This window comes from Nicotiana tabacum, chromosome 9 (genome assembly GCF_000715075.1).
Source record: "Nicotiana tabacum cultivar K326 chromosome 9, ASM71507v2, whole genome shotgun sequence".
NCBI lineage: Eukaryota > Viridiplantae > Streptophyta > Magnoliopsida > Solanales > Solanaceae > Nicotiana > Nicotiana tabacum.
Window position 1 is genome coordinate 113,765,573 of NC_134088.1, and position 23,037 is coordinate 113,788,609.

Genomic DNA, 23,037 nt, shown 5'->3' on the forward strand with positions numbered 1-23,037 from the left:
AGGCACAAAAAGTCTTTAAAATTAGGTAGGGTGGTTGCTAAGGCATAAAAAGTCATTACAATTAGGTAGGGTGATTGCTAAGGAGTAAGAAAAGTCATTACAATTAGGTGGGGGCGGCCAAATCCCTTTGGGGTAGATTTGGACCTTAAAACTACTAGTTTGGGCCATTGATTTGGACTCCAATTGGGCTCCCTTTGAAACACCCCCTTTTGGACCTTTTTAAAGCTCATTTTGAGCCCCTTTGGTGGACTTCAAGGACTGATTTGGTGGCCCAATCTTCCTCCTCTTGGACTTCAATTTGGATCACCAAATAATTGTAAAACTTGGATAATTCATCTACTTTGGGCTTGGGCTCTTCCTCTACAATTAAAAGCTTCTTTATTTGCCATTGAAGTCCAGCAATCTTAGAGTGCAACTCTTTAGCTTGAGATCTTGTAAATGGCCTTGGAGCTTCCAAAACTCTATCCTTGTCCTTGATGCTATCAAAATTCATGATATATTGGCTACTTCCTAAATAGCAAGAATTTAGAACGGCTAACTAGTGTCACTTTTACAAAAGAAAAAGCATTCGGTGTCCAATTGGGCATTTAGGAGTGAAAATAGCGGCTAGCCATTTTTGAACTAATAATCAAAAAATAGGCATCGTTTGCAAAGTCATTAAAAGATAACAACTATTTTGCTGAAATACGGAAAATTCCAGCATCATATACTGGATTATGGAGCTACTGCATTTAAACTTTCAACATATTATGTTGGAACTCCAGCACATTATGCTAGAATCTCATATGTAAAAATTTAAACTCCAACATATTATGCTAAAATATTTTTGGATTTTTAATATTATTTTTGTTCAGATTTTATTTTTAAATGAAAAAATAGTTAAATTTGGATTAGTTTTGAACAGTATTTATTGGCTATTTTTTTTTTATTTTTTTCCCATTTAGGACTTCAAAATCACAGGCCCAAATTTCTTCTAGAAAGCTGGATCTAAAATTCAGATTAACTGCTTGCTTTCACTTTCGGCAATCACTCCGGCGAACTCTTGCTTCAAACTGCTTACTTTCCGAAATTTGCAGCAAAAATGGATTCCTCAACACTGCTCTTCAACCAGCTCAAGGTCTGAAATTTCAACGTTAATTTTCCTCATCTTTCTTAAAAAATGTTTCATTTTCTGCATATTACTTTTTATTCCTTCCTATTTCTTCCTTAACACTAACTGCTTAATTGCTGTCGAAAATCCCCTGCCAGAAAGCAGAGCCATTTTTCTTACTAGCAGGTCCCAATGTGATTGAATCAGAGGATCACATTCTTTACATGGCCAAACACTTGAAATATATCACTTCTAAGTAAGTTTATGTCTCTCATTTCTCAGTGCCACGTGTAATTTTGGTATGTATTCATTTGTTTTAGTGCATTTTCAATTTTATGTCTTTCACCAGTTTAGGGATGGTATTATTTATCATATGTTCCAATATGAGGTCCTTTGTTGTTGAATTTCATTACATCAATTAAATGATTGAGCTGTTAATATATTTTTTTTATAGACTTGGGTTGAAGTTTGTGTTCAAGTCGAGCTTTGACAAGGCTAATCGCACTTCCTCTAAATCATTCCGCGGTCCTGGCTTAGCTGAAGGCCTGAAGGTATAAAATGCCACTACTTTGCTGCAAAATTAGAAACTCTAGTTTCTAGAAGGACATTAAAATACTTTGGCTTCATGTTGGTATTTGTTTTCCTTTGCGTTTAACTCCAATTTCTGTTTTAGAAATTGGTAAATAAAGGTCTCTATTCCTTCTTCCCATGTGATACAATTTTGCAGCATGGATTAATGTCATATTCCTGCCAGTAGTGGAGCCAATATTCTATACAAGAGGATTTTAAACTGTCACACTTGGGATTTGGACCTGTGATCTAAAGCAAATGTTTAACCCATTTTTCAATTTACTAGAAATTTCCCTCATGTCGAGGGAATTCAATAGCATATTTGTAACCAAAATGACTAGTTTTTACGCTATTTGCACAGTAGGGGATTCAATTGGACCCCCTTCCTCCAAACTAGCTCCGCCAACACTGATTCCAGCTCTTGTATGACATCCACTGTTGCACAAACCCTTCCAAAATATAACATTTCATTTTTTCCCCGTTTGTTGCAGATCCTTGAAAAAGTGAAAACAATGTATGACGTACCCATTGTTACTGATGTTCATGAATCTAGTCAGGTAAAATTTGTTTCCCTAGTTCTGATGGCACTCTGCCGTTTATAGTTAAACTTTTTGTTCGAATGTTCTGTTTGATCCGCAAAATTGATGATCGAATGCAATATTCACTTAGGAAATTAGTTTACTTCCGTAAATATATTGTGCGTCATTTTTGCTTTTCATCCATTCTTCTTCCTTTGAACTTTGTTGACCAACTTATCGTTTTTCCCTTCCTCAAAGTACTGTCTTGTATCATAATCCTCATTTCCGACTCTTCTTCAAATGTAATGGATGTCTCGTGTGCTATGATTGGCAGGTATTTAGCTCTAGTTCTTCTTCCCCTTCTTAATAAATGGATGAGAAGATTTCATAAACAAACTGTACTATTGGTTCAGATGACTGTTTATTTGTCAGAAACATATTGGATGCCAAGAGTTTAGTAGTTATTGCATCCATGTAATGGGATCAGCGTGATTTTCAGTTTATTTATCCATTTTGTATATCAACTCATCATCGAACATTGGTGGTCCAGAAGTATTTCCCTTCTAATATGAACTGCATCTAACACTGTTTTGCCAGTGCGAAGCAGTTGGCCGGGTTGCAGATATAATTCAGATTCCTGCTTTCTTATGTCGGCAGGTTGGTCTCCAGACATAATCTTTATTTTCAGATAGATATCTCTGATTTAGTTTCTGATATTGGCTTTTGCAGCCCCAGACATTAATACATTCCTCACCCATATTGATCTGCCTTTTGGCATTTAATTACAGACTGACCTACTTGTCGCAGCTGCCAAAACTGGAAAAATTATCAACATTAAGAAGGGCCAATTTTGTGCTCCTTCAGTAAGTAACATCCCTCTTTTATGTTTCTTCCTAGGTCTCCTTTCACGTGCTCCTGCCAAAACCGTGATAAGCTAGTATCTTGGGCGCACTCGTGTATGTTCTATCCATTTTCAACTTATGCTACAATGTCCTCAGGTGATGGCAAATTCTGCTGAAAAAGTGAGATTGGCTGGAAATCAAAATGTCATGGTGTGTGAGAGAGGAACTATGTTTGGCTATAGTGAGTTTTCTTTAGTTTGTCTCTTTTTATTAAAAGCAAAAACATTTCTCTAGTTTTTTTCTAGTTGGATGGAAACAAGTCTCCAAGCGTTATTTCAGTGTTTTCATCTATAAGATGGAAAGGAAGTAGTTGAAGCTCTACAAGTATAACAACAATAACAACAACAACATCTTGACATCTTCACTGTGAGAAGGCACGGGAGAAAATATGTTATTGATATATTGAATGAATGAATAATACTACACAAGAGGTCCTTATTTATAGCTATACTATACAAGGACATACTACTCCTCTACCAATGTGGGACAATACTACACTATATACATGCTGTAAATTAACACTCCCCCTCAAGCCGGTGCATACAAATCATATGTACCGAGCTTGTTACATATATAACTAATACGAGGACCAGTGAGAGACTTGGTGAAGATATCTGCAAGTTGATCATTTGACCTCACAAACTTTGTAGCAATCTCTCCTGAAAGTATCTTTTCTCTGACGAAGTGACAATCAATCTCAATGTGTTTAGTTCTCTCATGGAACACCGGATTTGATGCAATATGAAGGGCAACTTGATTATCGCACACAAGTTCCATCCGACTGATTTCACCAAATTTCAGCTCCTTGAGCAATTGTTTGGTCCAGACTAGCTCACATGTTGCCATAGCCATTGCTCGATATTCTGCTTCTGCACTAGACCGAGCAACTACATTCTGTTTCTTGCTCTTCCAGGACACCAAATTTCCTCCTACTAAAACACAATATCCAGACGTAGAACGTCTATCAGAAGGTGATCCTGCCCAATCAGCATCTGAGTATCCAATGATCTGCTCATGACTTCGATCCTCAAAGAGTAACTCTTTGCCTGGAGCCGATTTTATATATCGAATAATGCGGACAACTGTATCCCAATGACTATCACAGGGAGAATTCATAAACTGACTTACCACACTCACAGGATAGGAAATGTCGGGTCTAGTCACTGTGAGATAATTTAATTTTCCAACCAGCCGCCTATAGCTTGCAGGATTGCTAAGCGGCTCCCCCTGTCCTGGCATAAGTTTAGAATTCGGATCCATCGGAGTGTCAACAGGTCTGCAACCTATCATCCCCGTCTCCTCAAGAATGTCTAAAGCATATTTTCTTTGAGAAATAACAATACCTGAGCTAGACTGGGCAACCTCAATACCCAGAAAGTACTTCAATCTGCCTAGATCCTTAGTTTGGAAGTGCTGGAAGAGATGCTGTTTCAGGTTGGTAATACCATCCTGATCATTGCCAGTAATAACAATATCATCAACATAGACTACCAGATAAATACAGAGACTTGAAGCAGAGTGCCGATAAAACACAGAGTGATCAGCTTCACTACGAATCATGCCAAACTCCTGGATAACCGTGCTGAACTTACCAAAACCAGGCTCGAGGAGACTGCTTTAGACCATAAAGTGACCGACGCAAGCGACATACAAGGCCACGAGACTCCCCTGAGCAACAAAACCAGGTGGTTGCTCCATATAAACCTCATCCTCAAGATCACCGTGAAGAAAGGCATTTTTAATGTCCAGCTGATAGAGGGGCCAATGACGAACCGCAGCCATGGATAGAAAAAGGCGGACTGAAGCCACTTTAGCAACGGGAGAGAAGGTATCACTGTAATCGAGCCCAAAAATCTAAGTATATCCTTTGGCAACAAGACGGGCCTTAAGTCGATCAATCTGTCCATCGGGACCAACTTTGACTGCATAAACCCAACGACAACCAACAGTAGATTTACCTGAGGAAAGAGCAACAAGCTCCCAAGTACCACTTGTATGTAAAGCAGACATCTCGTCACTCATAGCCTGGCGCCATCCTGGATGAGACAACGCTTCACCTGTAGACTTAGGTATGGAAACTGAGGACAAAGAAGATATAAAAGCATAATAGGGAGATGACAGACGATGATAGCTCAAACCGACATAATGAGGATTAGGGTTAAGTGTGGTCCTTATACCTTTCCGAAGTGCAATCGGTGTACTAGGAGCAGGGTCCGCAGCAGGAGCAGGGTCAGGTGCAGGACGAGAACCAGTTGGGCCTGATGGAGGACGCAAACGACGATGATAAGTCAAGAGTGGTGTTCCTGTGGCCGGGGAACTAGGGGGAACAACACTAGACTTCTCAACGGTTGGTATGGATGAAAACTCTGTGGTCGAAGGTGGAGGAAGAGCTATAGTAAACTCCTCAAAGGTCGGTATAGGTAAGACCTCAGATATATCATGGTGGTCAGCAGAGGTAAAGAAAGGTTTTGACTCAAAAAATGTGACGTCAGCTGACATAAGGTACCTACGAAGATCTGGAGAATAACAACGATATCCCTTCTGAACACGAGAATAACCAAGGAAGACACACTTGAGAGCACGGGGAGCTAACTTATCTTTCCTAGGGGCTAAGTTATGAACAAAACACGTGCTCCCAAAAACACGAGGTGGAAGAGAGTATAAGGGTGACTGGGGAAACAATACTGAATGCGGAATCTGATTCTTGATGGGAGATGAAGGCATCCGATTAATCAAATAACAAGCTGTGAGAACTGCATCGCCCCAAAAACGCAACGGAACACGAGATTCAATTAGAAGTGTGCGAGCAGTCTCAATAAGGTACCTATTCTTTCTCTCAGCAACCCCATTTTGCTGAGGGGTATAAGGACAAGATGTCTGATGAATAATTCCCTGAGAAGTCATAAATTGCTGAAATTGAGAAGATAAATATTCTAAGGCATTATCACTGCGAAAAATGTGAATAGAAACACCAAATTGGTTTTTGATTTCAGCACAGAAACTCTGGAATATAGAAAATAACTTAGAACGATCTTTCATTAAGAAAAGCCAAGTACATCTTGAATAATCATCAATGAAACTGACAAAGTAACGAAATCCCAAGGATGAACTGACTCTACTAGGACCCCATATATCAGAATGAACTAAGGAGAAGACAGACTCTGCATGACTCTCAACACTACGCGAAAAGGAGGCTCGGGTATGTTTCCCAAGTTGACACGACTCACAATCTAATGTAGACAAACTAGATAAACTAGGCACCATCTTCTGAAGTTTGGATAAACTCGGATGTCCTAAACGTCTGTGGATTAGATCTGGAGGATCTGTAACTAGACATGTTGTGGAAGGACTGAGTGAGTTAAGGTAGTAAAGGCCTTCTGATTCACGTCCTGTACCAATTGTCTGTCCCGTACTGCGGTCCTGCATAATAAAAGAATCGTCAATAAAGTATATACCACAATGGAGGGCACGAGTCAAACGACTAACAGATGCAAGACTAAAAGGACAGCCAGGGACATAAAGAACGGAATCTAGGGTGATAGAAGACAAGGGATTAGCTTGTCCAACTCCTTTTGCCTTAGTTTGACATCCATTGGCTAAAGTAACAGTGGGAAGAGACTGTGAATATACAATATTTGACAAAAGTGATATATTACCAGAGATGTGATCAGAAGCGCCGGAGTCCATGACCCATGGGCCAAGAGTGCTAGACTGGGAAACACAAGCAAAAGAATTACCAGAAACAGAAGTATCAGTCTGAGCAACTGAGGCTACTTGTGGAGATGTCTGCTTACTTGCTCGATACTGAAGGAGCTCATTATATTCTTCTTTAGATAAAGAAAATCCTTGGTTACCTGGAGTCTCGGTCTGAGCAATGTAAGCATTTTTGGGTGGACGACCATGTAAGGAATAACACATTTCACGAGTGTGTCCAAGTTTGTGACAATAAGAACACTTGGGTCTAGATCTTCCAAAACGACCTCCTCCTCGTCTATGCTCCATAGTTTGAGATGCCCGAACATCCATTGTCTGGGATGCAAGAACAGAGGAATCAAGTATCTGTGATGAGCTCACTGGTGGACTTGGTGCTGCAGCAAGGCGGAGTAATCGAGAGAATAATTCATCAACTGTCGGGACAGACGGACTAGCCAAAATCTGGTCGCGTACTGAATCAAGATCATTAGGAAGTCCAGCGAGGGTAAGAACGAGAAACATCTTCTGTCGCTGCTCTTGTTGTTTTTCCACACTAGCCGAAACTGGCATCAACTTCTCAAATTCCTCCATGACTGCCTGTACTTGACCCAAGTAAGTAGACATATCCAATTCCTGCTTCTTTAAGTTTGTCATCCGTGATATCACATCATAGAAGCGAGATATGTCATTAGTGTATAAGGTGCGTGCCTTTGCCCAAACCAAATAACATGTCTGGAATGGACGAAACAAGGGCATCAACTTGGAATCAATAGATCGCCACAAGATGCTACATAACTGAGCATCGATTTTTGCCCAAAGTGCTATTGCCTTTTCATCTCCATCGCTAGACTGTTTGATTGGATGATCTTGAACACCTTGACCTCTACACCATAACTCGACAGATGAAGCCCAAGCTAAGTAGTTTGAACCTCCCATTAAAGGTTCCGAGGTAATAATAGCACTAGAGTTTCCAGAACTCATGTTTCTAGACCCAAAAGCATCAAATCCCAAAGACATTGTTGCAAATTATTACCAAATAGGAGAAAGAATCAACTGTAATCCACTGAAACAGTGTACGGAAACACAGAAACAGAATACTGAAATACTGTAACTGCCAGAATCTACTGTAGCTGTCGGAATAGTACTGTAGCTACCGGAAAAAACTCAAAGTTGTCGGAATGAAATGAAAACAGTAGGGGTAGGATCGGAATTACCAGGCGACCCAACTGTTCTGAAGGAAGATTTTCAAAAAATGGCCGGAAGTGGTCGTACGCGCCGGCGCGTGAGCTCACGCACGTGAGCTTCTAGGTGGCGCGTGAGGCTGCTTCTGCCGGAGTTGTTCACTGGGGTTTGGTCGCCGGACAGTGACGACTCTTGTGGTAGTGTTGGATTTTGCACAACACTGACAGAAATAAAGCAGATAGAAAACAACCTTAAAAAATACTGATTTCTCTTTCCCGGAATCGCTGGAATTTATGCACAGCGATAAGTCTCTCACAATTGCTCTGATACCATGTGAGAAGGCACGGGAGAAAATATGTTATTGATATATTGAATGAATGAATAATACTACACAAGAGGTCCTTATTTATAGCTATACTATACAAGGACATACTACTCCTCTACCAATGTGGGACAATACTACACTATATACATGCTGTAAATTAACACTCCCCCTCAAGCCGGTGCATACAAATCATATGTACCGAGCTTGTTACATATATAACTAATACGAGGACCAGTGAGAGACCAAGCAATAGCAACAACAAGATAAGATGATAGAATAACCGAAGTGAAAGAAAACGCTATACAAGTACATTAAGACTAATTTTCTGCACTAACGTTTTAATGGTCAACTCTAAACATGGAAAGTGTATACTGATATAAACATGGAAAGTGTAGGAGAAATGAAGTGTGTGTTTCATTAAGGGTGTGTACTAGGACAGATGCAAAATGTTCCCAGGGTTGGGAACTGGGGGAGGGATATTTCTCCACCTATGCGCTTCACAAAACATATTTTGTTCCAAACTCAGATAAGGAGATGAGTTGCTGTAGGTATTAAAAATCTGACATATTTGTCTGATTATGCAGATGACTTGATTGTGGATCCTCGTAACTTCGAGTGGATGAGGGAGGCCAATTGCCCTGTTGTAAGAATGTTATTTATGATTGTTTTATTGATATTCTCCCTGATAATTTAACTGGAGAAATCCACTTATATTGACTCTCTTCTTTATGCCTAGATATTTATTTTGGATTTACTTTTTCTCATATAAATTCTTGTTTCTCAGGTGGCTGATATAACTCATTCATTACAACAGCCTGCAGGCAAAAAGGTTCATTGTTCTTTTGCCCTTTCATTAGAGAGTACCAGCAATTTTATATATGTCGAGTCAGCATAAATTTATGAAGCTTTTCCGATCATTTTAAATATATCTCGTCGGCGTATAGCACAGGGATCTAGATTTCTCTTAACCTAAGCATTAAGAGAAATCTGCTAGACTGGAAAGTGCACGAGGATGCCATGTTAGCAGTCTTGCTAGAAAAGAGAATAGGATCATTTCTCACTGATCAATATGAATCCATAAGCGTTGGGAGACTTGTCATTCTTCATCTAGATGGCAACCCTGATAACAGTTGACCCCTTAATTGCCTATCTTCTCTTCTTTCTTATATGTCATTGTCTCAACTTTGTGCTGCTTGAATCTTTCAAGCCTCAGAATCAACTGTTAATAATTTACTTTAACTGTTATCAAGACGCCAAATGAATGTTCTAAGATCATGAGTTCAATTACATAATCATACCATTCCTTAGGATCAAATGTTAAAAGTGTTATTCTATGTCAATGACTTGAAGTTCTGATTCTTGCACAGCTGGAAGGTGGTGGTGTTGCCAGTGGCGGTCTTCGTGAATTAATTCCTTGTATTGCCAGGACAGCTGTTGCTGTGGGAGTAGATGGAATTTTTATGGAGGTATAAAGGGGCCACTGTGTGATTTAAGTTTGCGATTTGCTTTCTGTATGCGCCCTTGTTTAAGAAGACAAATATGTATATTCCTTGTTTAAGAGAACAAGGATAAAAGGAATTTGAAAGTTGGAATGAAAATGCGGTTACTTACTTTTGCTGTAATTCCTTTAAAAGGAAAACTTTAAGCCATTCTTGCAATTCCTGAACTTTTTGATGTCTGTTTTGTCAGAACTTGCTTTAGTTTTCTGCTCAATTGAACCAGAGATTTTTTTTCATTAGGTGCACAATGATCCGCTGAATGCTCCAGTTGACGGTCCAACGCAGTGGGTGAGTTACAGGCAAACAAGCAAACAAACAATACATAATGTTGAGAATTTTGAGATATCCTGTTTTCTAAAATGAAACTTTATTTATTCTGATTTTAGCTGTTAATTTGATCAGTGTTTTCATCTTTGTATTGATATAGCCTCTGCGCCATCTGGAGGAACTACTAGAAGAGCTTGTCACGATTGGTGTAAGTTACTTAATTTCTATTTAGCATGAATTGCATATTAGATCTCCTTTTGTTGCATTAATGAATGAAGCTAAACTTTTAAGTAGCAACACCGGTAAAAGATAGAAGGATTCAAAATACTGGGCATTGGTGTAGGGTGCATTAAGCTACAGCAGGCACCTTTGTGCTAGAAGTATATGCCATGAGAGGGAAAGGATAAGAGAAATGCATATTCTAAGTGTAGGTAAAGCTAACTTATCAAAAACAAAAGAGTCCATTACTCAAATGATCACTCAACTATTCGAAATTACCTACTAAAGTCATCTTTCTTTCGTTTGTACTTAGAAAAGTCACTCAACTATGCCTATATCACTCAGAAGGTTACTCAACTAGATTTCTCAAACTTTTGATTGCCAAATACCTATTTTGCCCTCTAAATTATCAATGTTTTTCTTCTTTTATTTTTTTAAAACTTTTTAATATTATAATTTTTTTTCTCTTTTTAGTTTATATTATGGAGTTACCTATAGAATAAATAAATTTTATTTATAAATTAAGAAAATAAAAATAGTGTTTAAGCATATACAATGTTGGAATAATAAAATAAAAAAATTAATTAGAACAATTTGTTCGTAATAATAATTTTGATATTAACAACAGAAACTCAAAAAATTATTTACACAATTGAGAATGAAAGAAAATAAAAGTTTTATAATATATATTCCATGCACCTAATATAAAAATAATTATTTAAAATAAGGTATTTTTATAAAATACATTATATATTCTTGAAATATTTGCTCAATTATATTATTATTCCGACATTATATATGCTTATTTTATAGATAAAATTTATTTGTTCTATAGGTAAGTCCATAATACATATTTAAAAGGTAAAAAATCAAAAAAGAAGATAAAAGTTGATAATTTAGAAGGTAAAATAGGTATTTGACGATCAAAACTTTGAGAAATCTGGCTGAGTGACCTTCTAAGTGCTATAGCCATAATTAAGTGATTTTTATGTTACAAACGAAAGAAAGATGACTTTACTTGATAATTTTAGATAGTTGAGTGATCGTTTAAGTAATGGACTAAAAAAAAAAGTGTCGATAAAGCTAATCTTTGTATTTCCTAGTCTTCCTTTCTTTAGTTTTATGTTATTTATCCATAATGGTTGCTAATTTTTTCTTATTTTCCTTTATGTTTTCCTAGTTCCTCCAACCTGATTAATACGTAGGTTTGTAGGAGCTACATTTAGTATCTTTTGCTGCCTGTTTATCCTAGAGTGTCGAAGGTGTAGGTGTCATGGCTTTAAACCAGAGTTGAAAAGGGTTATAAGGAGATGTATCTCCCTGTCCCACATAGAATACTTGCAGTTCCCAGTATTGTTTACATTTTTGGGACATTTTACTACGTCGCAATGATGTTGAATGCTCGTTTGAGGTGCATTGAAACCAAATAACTAGGTGAATCTCAAGACGGTCACTTTGGCTTGGCCAAAATGACGCTTGAATGCAGACGTCAAGCCATTAATACATGTATCTCATCACCCATGGGCTTTGTCTTTGAGAGAGCAACATTAGACAATAAAGATAGTTGGCTAGGTGATATGTCACGTGTTAATAAAATGGTACGAATGAATTTTTCAGTGATTTAGTATTGATCTCCTCAAATGAACTTTCTAGTGATTACGGATAAGAATTAGAAATTAACAACAACAACAACATACTTAGTATAATCCCACAAGTGGGGTATGGGGAGGGTAGTGTGTACGCAGACCTTATCCCTACCTAGCGAGGTAGAGAGGCTGTTTCCGATAGACACTCGGCTCAAGAAAAGGTGAAAAGAGAGAGAAGGGAAGAAGACGAAGAAGAAAGAGGAAGAAGAAAGAAAGAATATGGAGACAAAGGACTATAGGGAAAAGGGGAAAAAGACAACAACAACAACAAGTAAAAGAGAAAGTAGCATCAACTAGTAATAAACCGGAAAATACGATGCAATAAGCAAATACTAGAGGTCAAAGAATACGAAGAAAACAAGAGAGCTACTAATACTACTAAAAAAGAACGGGGAACTCTCGACTACCTACTAGCTTACTGCCCTAATCCTTGACCTCCATACCCTTCTATCCTGGGTCATGTGCTCAGTGAGCTGAAGTAGCGCCATGTCCTGCCTAATCACCTCTCCCAATTACTTCTTCGGCCTACCTCTACCCCTTCTCAGCCCCGCCACGGCCAGCCTCTCACACCTCCTAACAGGAGCATCCGTACTCCTCCTCTATACATGCCTGAACCATCTCAGCCTCAACTCCCGTATCTTGTCCTCCACAGGGCCACTCCCACTTTGTCCCGACTAACTTTGTTCCTAATCTTATCTCTCCTGGTATGCCCACACATCCATCTCAGCATCCTCATTTCTGCTGCTTTCATCCTCTGAACATGAGAGTTCTTGCCTGGCCAACACTCAGCCCCATACAAAATAGTAGGTCTAACCACCATTCTGTAGAACTTACCCAAGTCTTGGTGGCACCTTTTTATCACACAAAACACTGGATGCGAGCCTCCATTTCATCCACCCCGCACCAATACAGTGGGAGACCTCATCATCAATCTCCCCGTTACCTTGGATTATAGACCTGAGATACTTGAAACTACCCCTCTTCGGGATGACTTGGGTATCAAGCTTCACATCCACGTCCGCTTCACGAGTCTTGTCACTGAACTTACACTCAAAGTATTCCGTTTTGGTCATGCTTAATTTGAAAACTTTAGACTCTAGGGTCTGTCTCCTGACCTCCAACCTCGCGTTAACCCCGCCTCTCGTCTCATCAATCAGCACTATGCCATCGGCAAATAACATGCACCATGACACCTCCCCTTGAATGTGCCGCGTGAACACATCTATCGCCAGAGCAAATAGGAACGGGCTAAAAGCCGATCCCTGGTGCAACCCCATCACTACTGGGAAGTGATCCGAGTCACCTCCCATTGTCCTCACCTGAGTCTTAGCACCATCATACATGTCCTTGATTACCCTAGTGTATGCTACCGGAACGCCGCTAACCTCCAAACATTTCCACAAAACCTTCCTCGGGACTTTATCGTACACCTTTTCTTGGTCTATAAACACCATGTGTAAGTTCTTCTTTCTCTCCCTATACTGGTCTACCAATCTCCTCACCAGATGAATTGACTTTCGTGGTCGATCGCCCAGGCATGAATCCAAACTGATTCTCGAAAATAGACACACTCTTCTTCACCCTGACTTCCACCACCCTCTCCCAAACTTTCATAGTACGACTCGGCAGCTTGATACCCCTATAGTTATTGCAGTTTTGGATATCACGCTTGTTCTTGTACAAGGGAATCATCTTACTCCACCTTCATTCTTCGGGCATCTTCTTCAACTTAGAGATAACATTAAACAACCCATTAAGCCACTCCACGCCTGCACGGCCCGTGCTCTTCCAGAATTCTACCGGGATCTCGTCTGGCCCAGTCACTCTACTCCTTCTCATCTTACGCATCGCTCCCATAACATCTTCGACTTTAATACGCCTACAATAGCCAAAATCACGCCGACTCTCGGAGTGCTCCAACTCACCCAGCACAATGCTTCTGTCCCCCTCCTCATTCAACAGTTTGTGGAAGTATGTCTGCTATCTTCGTCTAATATGAGCGTCTGCCACCAATACTGTGTCGTCCTCGTCTTTGATGCACTTCGCTTGGTCCAAGTCACGAGCCTTACTCTCCCTCACTTTGGCTAACCTGTACAACTTCTTGTCCCCGCCCTTGCTCCCAAGTTCCGCATACATGTGTCCAAAGGCAGCAGTCTTAGCCGCCGTAACCGCTAACTTCGCCTCTTTCTTTGCCTTCTTATAACATTCCCAATTCGTCCTCTTATCCTCCTCGTTTGTGCTCTCCACTAGTTTCAAATAAGCCACTTTCTTGACTTCAACTTTACCTTGGACCTCCGCATTCCACCACCAGTCCCATATACGTCTCCCAGGGATACCCTTCGTAACCCCTAAAACCTCTCTCGCAGCTTCCCTAATGTAGTTCGCTGTCATGACCCACATCGCAGTCGCGTCCCCACTACTCTTCCAGGCTCTCATCGCCAGCAACCTCTCCCCCAACTCCTGGGCTTTGTCCTTAGTCAAGTTTTCCTACTTGATTCTAGGTTGACTGCACACTGCTCTCTTCTTTCTATTACTCTTGATCCCCAGATCCATTACCGGGAGCCTATGTTGGGTCGTGAGACACTCACTTGGGATGCCCTTGCAATCCGTGCAAAGACCTCTATCACATGTCCTGCAGAGAAGATAGTCTATCTGAGTCCTGGCCACCGTACTTCGGAAAGTGACCAGGTATTCCTCCCTCTTTGGAAAACTCGAGTTAGCTACCACCAAATCAAAAGCTCTAGCGAAATCCAACAGCGAAGTACCTCCCTCGTTATTATCTCCAAATCCGAACCCTCCATGCACATCGTCATAACCCCCAGCATTAGCCTCGATATGGCCATTGAAATCCTTTCCAATAAAAAGCTTCTCGGTGCATGAAATACTACGCACCACCTTGTCCAAGTCCTCCCAGAATTACCTCTTGACCTCCTCACCCAAGCCTACTTGAGGAGCATATGCACTAATCACATTTAAAGTAAGCCCCCCAACTACAAGCTTAACCGCCATCACCCTATCGCTTACCCTCCTCACTCTGAAAATTAGAAATTAAAAAATAAGAAAATTAGTCACTGAACCCGGAAGCATAGATGCTTTTATATGCTTTTGACCTTTAAAACACTGTTACTTTATGCCTTCTTGGGCTCTTAAGTTGATCCTCGTTAGTTGGTTTATTACTTCTTGTTTGCATATGTACTTAATGTTTTTGAACAAACTCGTTCTAATGTGAAAGGCCTGTCATACTTGATCAATTTTTTTTTAATTTTTCTTTTTTGGAAATATGTGTCATTGGCATTCACAAAGAGGTTGTCTCCATTTCCAAATTTTAATTGCTTTTTACTTAGATCTTGATCGGAAATTGTACTATGAACCAGCATGATCCATACGCTACTTGGATCTGATTTGGTCTATTTTATTTGTTTTTAATATGTGGATAAAATTTGAATAAAAGTAAGATGTAAAATTTGAGGCTGATACACCAACTTAATTGTGGGGGCAAAACATGATAATTCAGGTATCATCTTGAGGGAAAAGAAGTAGAAAATCTTACTAATTCTGTTAATATCATCTTGAGGTAAATGATTACATAAAAAAGTTATTGAAGTTCTTATCCGTTTATAGAACATCCTAAAGGTTATTATCAGATATACCTAATCAGCTGTGGAAGATATATTTGCAGCTGTTTTTTGATCAAGTACTAAATTTTATAAACAAGGGCAAGAAATTTCCGCATACAAGAAGTAAAATATGCCAAAAAGTAGAAACCCTACAAAAGACATGGTCTTCTACGAATGATACCCAATCTTCTATACCTACGGGGACCCCTTGGGTGCACCAAAAGAAAATGAGGGATACAAAGCAATTTCTCAAGTGCACAAAATCTTTCTCTATCCCATCAAAAGCTCTCCTATTTTTTTCTCTCCATACGATCCACATGAGTGCTAGTGGAGCAACATTCCACGCTCTTCATCTTCTCTTCCGTCTTCCAAAGGTCCAGCTAAATAATACTTGCAGCTGTTTGATTGAGTAGCTACTGTTTATTTGTTCCTCACTGGATAAAGAACCTGAATTAAATCTGAGATAGACATCATTATGTTTGTGAAAATCCTTTTGTTCAGCTATTACAGTTGGCCTTGGTCCTTATGTGGAAGTGTAATGTCATTTGTATTTCTTATGACGTCGAGCTACGTTCTGTCTTTGATCTGTTCCAAACTGGATAAGTAACATGACAATCTGAGTAAAAATTGCCTTTATATCAACCTCTAGATTCCACAGAAAACATATCAGTGCATTAAACAACAAATAGGTGTTGATAAATGTGAGAAAGAAAGATTGTGGAAGTACTTAATGGTATATGTTTGTCATTTCGCTTATGCTTTACATCATTCCTTGCATATTTCTGTGTCCCTTTCTCCCTAAAACTTCGCAAGTTTTCTTTTCTTTCCTGATATCACATTTCTTACAGAGAGTTAGCAAGGGGAAGCAGCAATTCAAAATTGATCTCACTCCATATCGTGATTAGGACACAGAAGTTTGGCTATCAGTAAGCATTCCAATTTCCAAGGTCACTTGAAAATATTTGAACCCTTATACTATAGGTTATATATCAAGCTGCTAAGAATTGTATTTGACCTGTTGACCTCAGGTTGCCGTTTATGTTTTACATTTATACTTCATGTATGTGTTTAGTCCTATCTCTGGAATAATGAATCGGTTTTATTTAGTCCTTGATTCACATATTAGTTTCTGAACTGGATATGTTTCTCAGAATTTTCTCGGCAAAGAATTCACTCTTTTGACAAACTACTTATCCAACATTAATGAGAATGTTTTCTTCGTTTCTTGAGCCCTATGAGCATGTTCGTCTGTATACCTTGAAATTGAATCTCTCAACTTCCATATTCTTATCCTTACTATCAATGTCTACCAGATAACTCTGTGCAGACGATGTCTCCTCCATTCCATGGCAGTGGAATTGCTGCATCATCAGTTCGCTGCTTCGAAGACACTACAGCGTGTATTCATTACTGTACTGAACATGTATTAATTTCTCTTTTTTTGTTGTAATCTTGATCTAAGATTAACTCATTGGAGAGAGTTGTGACATTTCAAGTGCACTTAAAAGGCTATTTATCATTTCTAGGAATGTAATTTATCGGTGTGTACTCTGAAATCTTTGGGAACGAAAGTTGGTATATTAGAATCGTCACAATAAAAAGGTTTATCTTTGGACTTCCAAAAGATCCCTTTATTGCCATATGGTTCTGCCTCAGTAAGAAAATCGATGCTATTTAACTTACTATGTGAATACTGCATTTAGATTATGATGCTGTTGACTTACCGTGAAAGGAAAGGACAAAAAGCAAAAAATGAAGTAAGATAACGTAGGAAGAATTCCTCCTGCTATGCGTTCGACTGAGATGCAACATTTGCTGGGGGGTATCGTTTTTCGTTAGTGTCTATCGCTGCATTATTATCAGTCTCTAATAGACAGATACGGTAGATGTACCGCAGCAGAACATGAAAATGATGATGAAATTTATGGTCCAATATCTAATCTGAATGATTTAGGTTTCAAGAATTTCAACACCATTTTCTGAACATGCTTAGGTTAGTACTCCTGGAGATTGAAAATCCTACTTATAACTTGTCATGTGGTTGGTAACAAATTTGACTTGTAAAAAAAACTACAATGGTCAAATTGGTGTCACGTTTACACAGGAAAAAAATTGAAAAATTCAGGTGCCGCAAATTCATTTTACTTCCAGTGTTTCTGTAGCTTCTATGGCCATACTTTCTGGTACCACTGAACTGCAAATTTCCAAGTCTTCTCCTTTAATGCAGAACAGTCTCTTCCTTTTCCAATCCAGAGCTTATGGCCTAAGAAAAAGACTAAAGATAAACAAGAAAAATGGAGTAGGCAACAGAACTAAAGCCTCTTTCTCTAACAGCTACAATTCACTGATTTCACCATCTCTGCAACTGCCTACCCACATGTACAGATTTGTTTTTGAGTTATTGTTTGATGGTAGAACACCACAACACTCCCTCCTTGGAGACTGCAGCAGAAAAATGTAAATCCACTCAGACAAAGGCACTATAACGAATATTCTAAAGAATGTGGAACAGTCGAGGTACACACAAACTGGTACAGACACCGGTATAAAGAGCGTTAAGAAAGAAAAGGTTTATGTAGAAGTGCCTAAAATGTACCTTCTGCCATCGGTTGCTATCTGGTCTTTTCAACAGAACAATGTTGTTGATATTCTCAGGTGACTCAACTTTCCACCTGCAATAAGGTGAAGGCTCTCTATGTCGATAATAAATCCCAATTATCTGCTTCCTCGTTCGATCATATTTAGCTGTGTTCATGTAATACACAAAAGGCTTCTGGCAAGGATGCTTTGTAACAGGCCTAGTGTTGAATGCATAAGCTGTATAATCAGCTCTTCTGTACCAATTGAGAAATGTTCTTGTGGGCATTTCGAGTTCTCTAGGAGAAATATTACCCCTAATGATCTGAACCACATAACCCCATGATACTGAGATTGACCAATATCTTTCTTTGTCATAGCAAATTGACTGTTGCATTAGGCTAGCTGAGTCGAGTTTTGCAGATTCAAATAGGCGTTGGAGGCCGGAAACTCTGCTCATTCCTGGGAATATTGGATCTACCACATCAAGATGGTGAAGTGATACAAGTGGAGTTACTGGATGTGCTCCCAATAGGCCTAGTAAGTTCCCATATACATCATACTATACTAGCACAAACAAAAAGATCATCAACTTCAGCCAATGCTTAGTGTATATATAAAGTTAAAATTGAAAATACAATCAAAAAGTATAAGAACTTTCGGGAGTTTATGACCGAGGGAATTCCAGATTTCCAGTGTTAAATTCATGCATGGTCACTGAATTTTACCCACTATAACAGTAAAGTCACGGAACTATTGTCTCGTTTTAAAGTAACTACTTTTATTGCTCCTAGATAAGGGCGAACTGCAGCAATAACCACTTTTAAGCCCGCTATTTAAAATATATTCACAGTTTACAATGTATTTAAAGATTAGCCAATTCACCCAAACTTCACGCCTTAGTGTCCTGAATTTTTGAGCTGCTAATTTAAAATTCAGGACTAAGTGTCCTGAATTTCTAAACTACTAATTTAAAATTCAGGACATAAGATTCTAATTTCAGGACACAATTTTCGAACTTTAGAACATGATGTCCTAAAGTTTGAATTTTAAGATTTAAACTCTAGGACGTCGTGTCCTGAAGTTTGAGCGAGATTGGCTAATCTTTAAATACACTGTAAATTGTAGATATATTTTAAACAACATGCTTAAAAGTGGAAAAAAAAATATTCAAAAATAGCCAGATTTACAAGTGGTAATTGAAAAATAGCTACAATTTCAAAAGTAATCGAAATTTAGCCACCTTTCATGTAAAGATAAATCTGAACGAAAACATTGTTCAAAATCCGGAAAATATTCCAGCACAATATACTGGAGTTCCAGTATAATATACTGGAATTCCATCATAATATACTGGAGTTCCAGTATAATATACTGATCCAGCATAATATGCTGGAAGTTCATACATAAGTGCTCCAATCTCCAGTATATTATGCTGGAACTTTCCGCGTGTTGGAGTTCCGACATAATATGCTGGAAGTTCATACGCAGGTGCATCAATCTCCAGTATATTATGCTGGACCGGTCCGTATTGCAGCAAAATAGTGGCTATTTTCAATGACTTTGCAAACGCTGACTATTTTTCAATTACCAGTATGAAAATTAGCTAGCCCGTGCTATTTTTACTTAAAAGTGACTACCTGGTGTCATTTCCACCCTAGATAATTCAGGATGGTAAAGCAAAGTCATCTGCAGATTTGGATGCAAATTTGGATCTACGCTACAAGTTAACTTACTGATCAGTATATTTTAACCTGTTGTATTAGATATTTGCTTGTTATTAATCTCATTTTTGTCGACGATTGCATTTACTTATCTCTTTGTTGACCTGATAGTGTGAAAATTCTTTTACACTATCAACATATAAAAGCGAAACTCTATTAATATAAACCAAGACCAATGGTAAAAGCCTAAGCCAAGAGGTTTTATTTAAAGTTTACCTGATGAAATCCACGTTCTTTGGTAAGGGGGACTCCAAGTTCAGCCATACAAGCTTGAATTCTATCATCACTACCATATAATCCAGGATATCTCTGAATACAACGATCTTGCATTTTTTCTAACTCTTTTGCCAATGGATAACTAATAGCAAATCCACCACCCCCATAAGCCATAGCATATGAGAAAAATATATTCTGGACATGACTTTCTGAAGAGCTACCAATGTAATAATATTGGTTATGATCATACTTTGATAAAACTCTAACCACATTTTCTACAATAAAAACTGTGTCATCATCTCCCATTACAAACCATCTCACATCTTTCAAACCCAACCTTAATGTCTCTGAAACTACCCTGGAAATCCTCAATGCTGATCTTCTCCCTTGACGATTCGTGTATAGAAACTTCGACGTGTCACCTGAAATCGGAAAACAAAGAAAAAATCATACCTTGATGATCAATATTTCTATTCAACAACAACAATAACATATCTAGTGTGATCCCGCAAGTGGCGTCTAAAGAGAGTGGAGTGTACACAGACCTTACCCCTATCTTGTGTGAGATAGAGAAGTTGTTTGCGATAGAGCCTCGGCTCAAGAAAAACGTTTTTAAGACGATCAATATTTCTATTACTAGAAAAAAAAAATCATACATTGACTATCAATATTTCTTCTATTACCAGAAAATTTGTCACTTCTGTTGAGTTGAAAAACATACATGTCTATATGTTGCAAATTCAATATGTTTAAATTTAAATGTAAAAAGAATCGAGCATATGCCTTCTTTTGTCAACTTTGATATGCAGAGGTATTGGTCTAGTCCCCCCTACACAGTGGCAGATGTAGCATATAATTAAAGAGTTCAACTCATGGACCAAGCTTTTTTCATACGGATCACAAATATATATGTGAAAAATTACTAAAAATAAAAAATAAAAAAATTGAATCTATTTCAAATGTATGTTTCAGTGATAAGAACCTAATAATTGAACTCATCAAATTCAAACCCTAGATCCGCCTCTATCTCTCTCTTAGTATTTCCTTATTTCTTGTGACACATTTCAAATAGGTAGTCCGGTGCACAAAGTATCCGTGTTCATGCAGGATCAGGGGAAGGGTCACGCCCCATAGGATGTGATGTCGACAACCTACTCTAATAAAAGCATTAATGGCTGCTTCTGCGGCTTGAACACGGATAGGTCACACGGAGACAACTTTACCATTGTAACACGTTTCAAATGGTGGAAAAAAAAAAGTAATGTTAATTTAATTTCCAAAGAAAAAAAATGCTACCTGAAATCTTAATATCAGGAAGAGCTTCATTTCTGTTGGTTTTTACATTTTTGTCTAACCAAACAACTCCTCTTGTTTCCCCCGGTCTCCACCATAATTTTATATACTCTTTCCTTTTCTCCCACAAATTTGATGATGCAGCTATTCCAAATACAATATGTTTGAGCTCAGGCTCCTTTGCTCGAACATATTCTTTGGTTCTTTCTTGTCGTTCTTGAAAAGTGAGTGAAGACGAGTTCGTGGAAAAAGCTTCAGTGGTTGAAATGTTAGAGGAAGTATTAACACAATCTGAAGAATCATCATTATTAAGAATGAGCTTTGAAGAGTAAAGAAGATAAATGATTAATAAAATAAAGAAGAGCCAAGTCACGGATTTGCGATGGCTACGTTGAGAAGAAGCAGAAGTCATTATTAATTATTATGGAGTTTTAATTAATTAGCATGGGTAATTGAGTTTGTTTTCAGTTTCTGGTGATCATTGTGATTAATTTTTAGCTGAAGCAGCAAAATTAGGAGGAGGAAAAGTAAGTGAGAAATGTTCGGATCAATTAGGAGGAGATTTTTGAAGTTAGTTAGAGGATTGAACGAAGATGAAGGCGTGCATATGGCTCTCTAATAATGTTAATTAGCAAAGTGATATGCTGGACTTTTACAACAATAGTTATAATGTTATTAATTATTACTATTCAATGTAACACTATTAGCCACAGCCAAAACTAGCCAAGTGCGTACAAAGTTTGAAAACTCCATATAAATAAGGATTCTTTGCCGCGAGAATCGCGCGCAAAGATCAACAACAACAACAACCCAGTATAATCCCACTAGTGGGGTATGGGGAGGGTAATGTGTACGCAGACCTTACACCTACTCTGGGGTAGAGAGGCTGTTTCTGATACACCCTCGGTTCCCTCCCTCCAAGAACTCCTCACCTTGCTCTTGGGTGACTCGAACTCACAACCTCTTGGTTGTAAGTGGAGGGTGCTCACTACTAGAGTAACCCACTCTTGTCATAATTTTAAGCGTGATCAACAACATCAGATGCAAGACGGAAAGAAAATTTTATGGATGAGGTAGCAAACAAGGTGAGGAAATACAAAGGAAAAAAAAATACAAAATTCCAAAAACCTAAGCAAAAAGGGACATTTTCAATGTGTATGATCGAAATTCATTAAAAATATATAGATGAGTCAATATACAAAATTTGAGGAATTTTGGAAGTGATTTGGACTAGTTTTGAGTCAAAATTCGTAGTTGAAATCGACTTTAAAATTTCTCTACATATGAATCAAACATGTATCTCACATATAGGTATACATAGATATACAAGAGATACATATTTGATACACACGTGATACCAAAGATACATGGGAGATACACAATGAGATATATATATCATTTTCTTCCATGTTATACTTCGAATTTAGCTCAAATTTCAATTCAAACTACCTAAAATCTCCACCAAATAGTCCCAAAATTAAGATTTACATTCCTTAAGATGTACCGGATCTATTCCAATAATACCCACTCGAAATAAATTCTAATTTTAAAAGCAAAATTTTTGAATTCAAGCTTTAGAGAGCTTAAATAGATGTCCATGGAGTTTTTAATTTAATCCTTTGACCCAATCCAACAAACTAATATTTAATAGCGATTTCTAAATCGAATTAAGGCGCTCGATTCTCAGAACTTCAACTTA

The 23,037-nt window shown here is 38.3% G+C and overlaps 2 protein-coding genes across 3 annotated transcripts; one reads left to right on the top strand and one right to left on the bottom strand.

Annotated features, from left to right (window-relative positions):
* Positions 1 to 955: 955 nt before the first annotated feature.
* LOC107762726 (2-dehydro-3-deoxyphosphooctonate aldolase 1) lies at positions 956 to 17,129 on the top strand. 2 transcript variants are annotated; one of them, XM_075222071.1, is made up of 14 exons: positions 956 to 1,117; positions 1,249 to 1,346; positions 1,545 to 1,641; positions 2,152 to 2,217; positions 2,776 to 2,835; positions 2,967 to 3,041; positions 3,177 to 3,261; positions 8,865 to 8,923; positions 9,065 to 9,109; positions 9,648 to 9,746; positions 10,020 to 10,067; positions 10,207 to 10,254; positions 16,377 to 16,475; positions 16,842 to 17,129. In XM_075222071.1, the coding sequence occupies exons 1-13, from the start codon at positions 1,082 to 1,084 to the stop codon at positions 16,431 to 16,433; spliced, it is 873 nt and encodes a 290-aa protein (XP_075078172.1). In that variant the 5' UTR covers positions 956 to 1,081; the 3' UTR covers positions 16,434 to 16,475; positions 16,842 to 17,129. The 2 variants fall into 2 exon arrangements, with proteins under 2 accessions (XP_075078172.1, XP_075078171.1); XM_075222070.1 differs by having other exon boundaries at positions 16,377 to 16,454.
* A 413-nt stretch (positions 17,130 to 17,542) lies between these two features.
* Positions 17,543 to 21,892, bottom strand: LOC107797309 (uncharacterized). The gene is made up of 4 exons (XM_016620182.2): positions 21,342 to 21,892; positions 20,046 to 20,467; positions 18,125 to 18,667; positions 17,543 to 17,970 (listed from the first exon to the last, which is right to left on the bottom strand). Exons 1-4 carry the CDS (start codon positions 21,748 to 21,750, stop codon positions 17,863 to 17,865), a joined length of 1,482 nt encoding a protein of 493 aa, XP_016475668.1. The 5' UTR covers positions 21,751 to 21,892; the 3' UTR covers positions 17,543 to 17,862.
* Between the last annotated feature and the right edge of the window lie 1,145 nt (positions 21,893 to 23,037).

Bases quoted from the DNA above. Each gene is read 5' to 3' on its own strand.
- LOC107762726 (XM_075222071.1), top strand. From the start codon at position 1,082: ATGGATTCCTCAACACTGCTCTTCAACCAGCTCAAG. The intron at 3,042-3,176 runs GTAAGTAACATC...CAATGTCCTCAG, and splicing joins GCCAATTTTGTGCTCCTTCA to GTGATGGCAAATTCTGCTGA. The intron at 3,262-8,864 runs GTGAGTTTTCTT...CTGATTATGCAG, and splicing joins AGGAACTATGTTTGGCTATA to ATGACTTGATTGTGGATCCT.
- LOC107797309 (XM_016620182.2), bottom strand. From the start codon at position 21,750: ATGACTTCTGCTTCTTCTCAACGTAGCCATCGCAAATCCGTGACTTGG. The intron at 18,668-20,045 runs GTAAACTTTAAA...GTGCTAGTATAG, and splicing joins AAGAACGTGGATTTCATCAG to TATGATGTATATGGGAACTT. The intron at 17,971-18,124 runs GTACATTTTAGG...TTTCTGCTGCAG, and splicing joins ATAGCAACCGATGGCAGAAG to TCTCCAAGGAGGGAGTGTTG.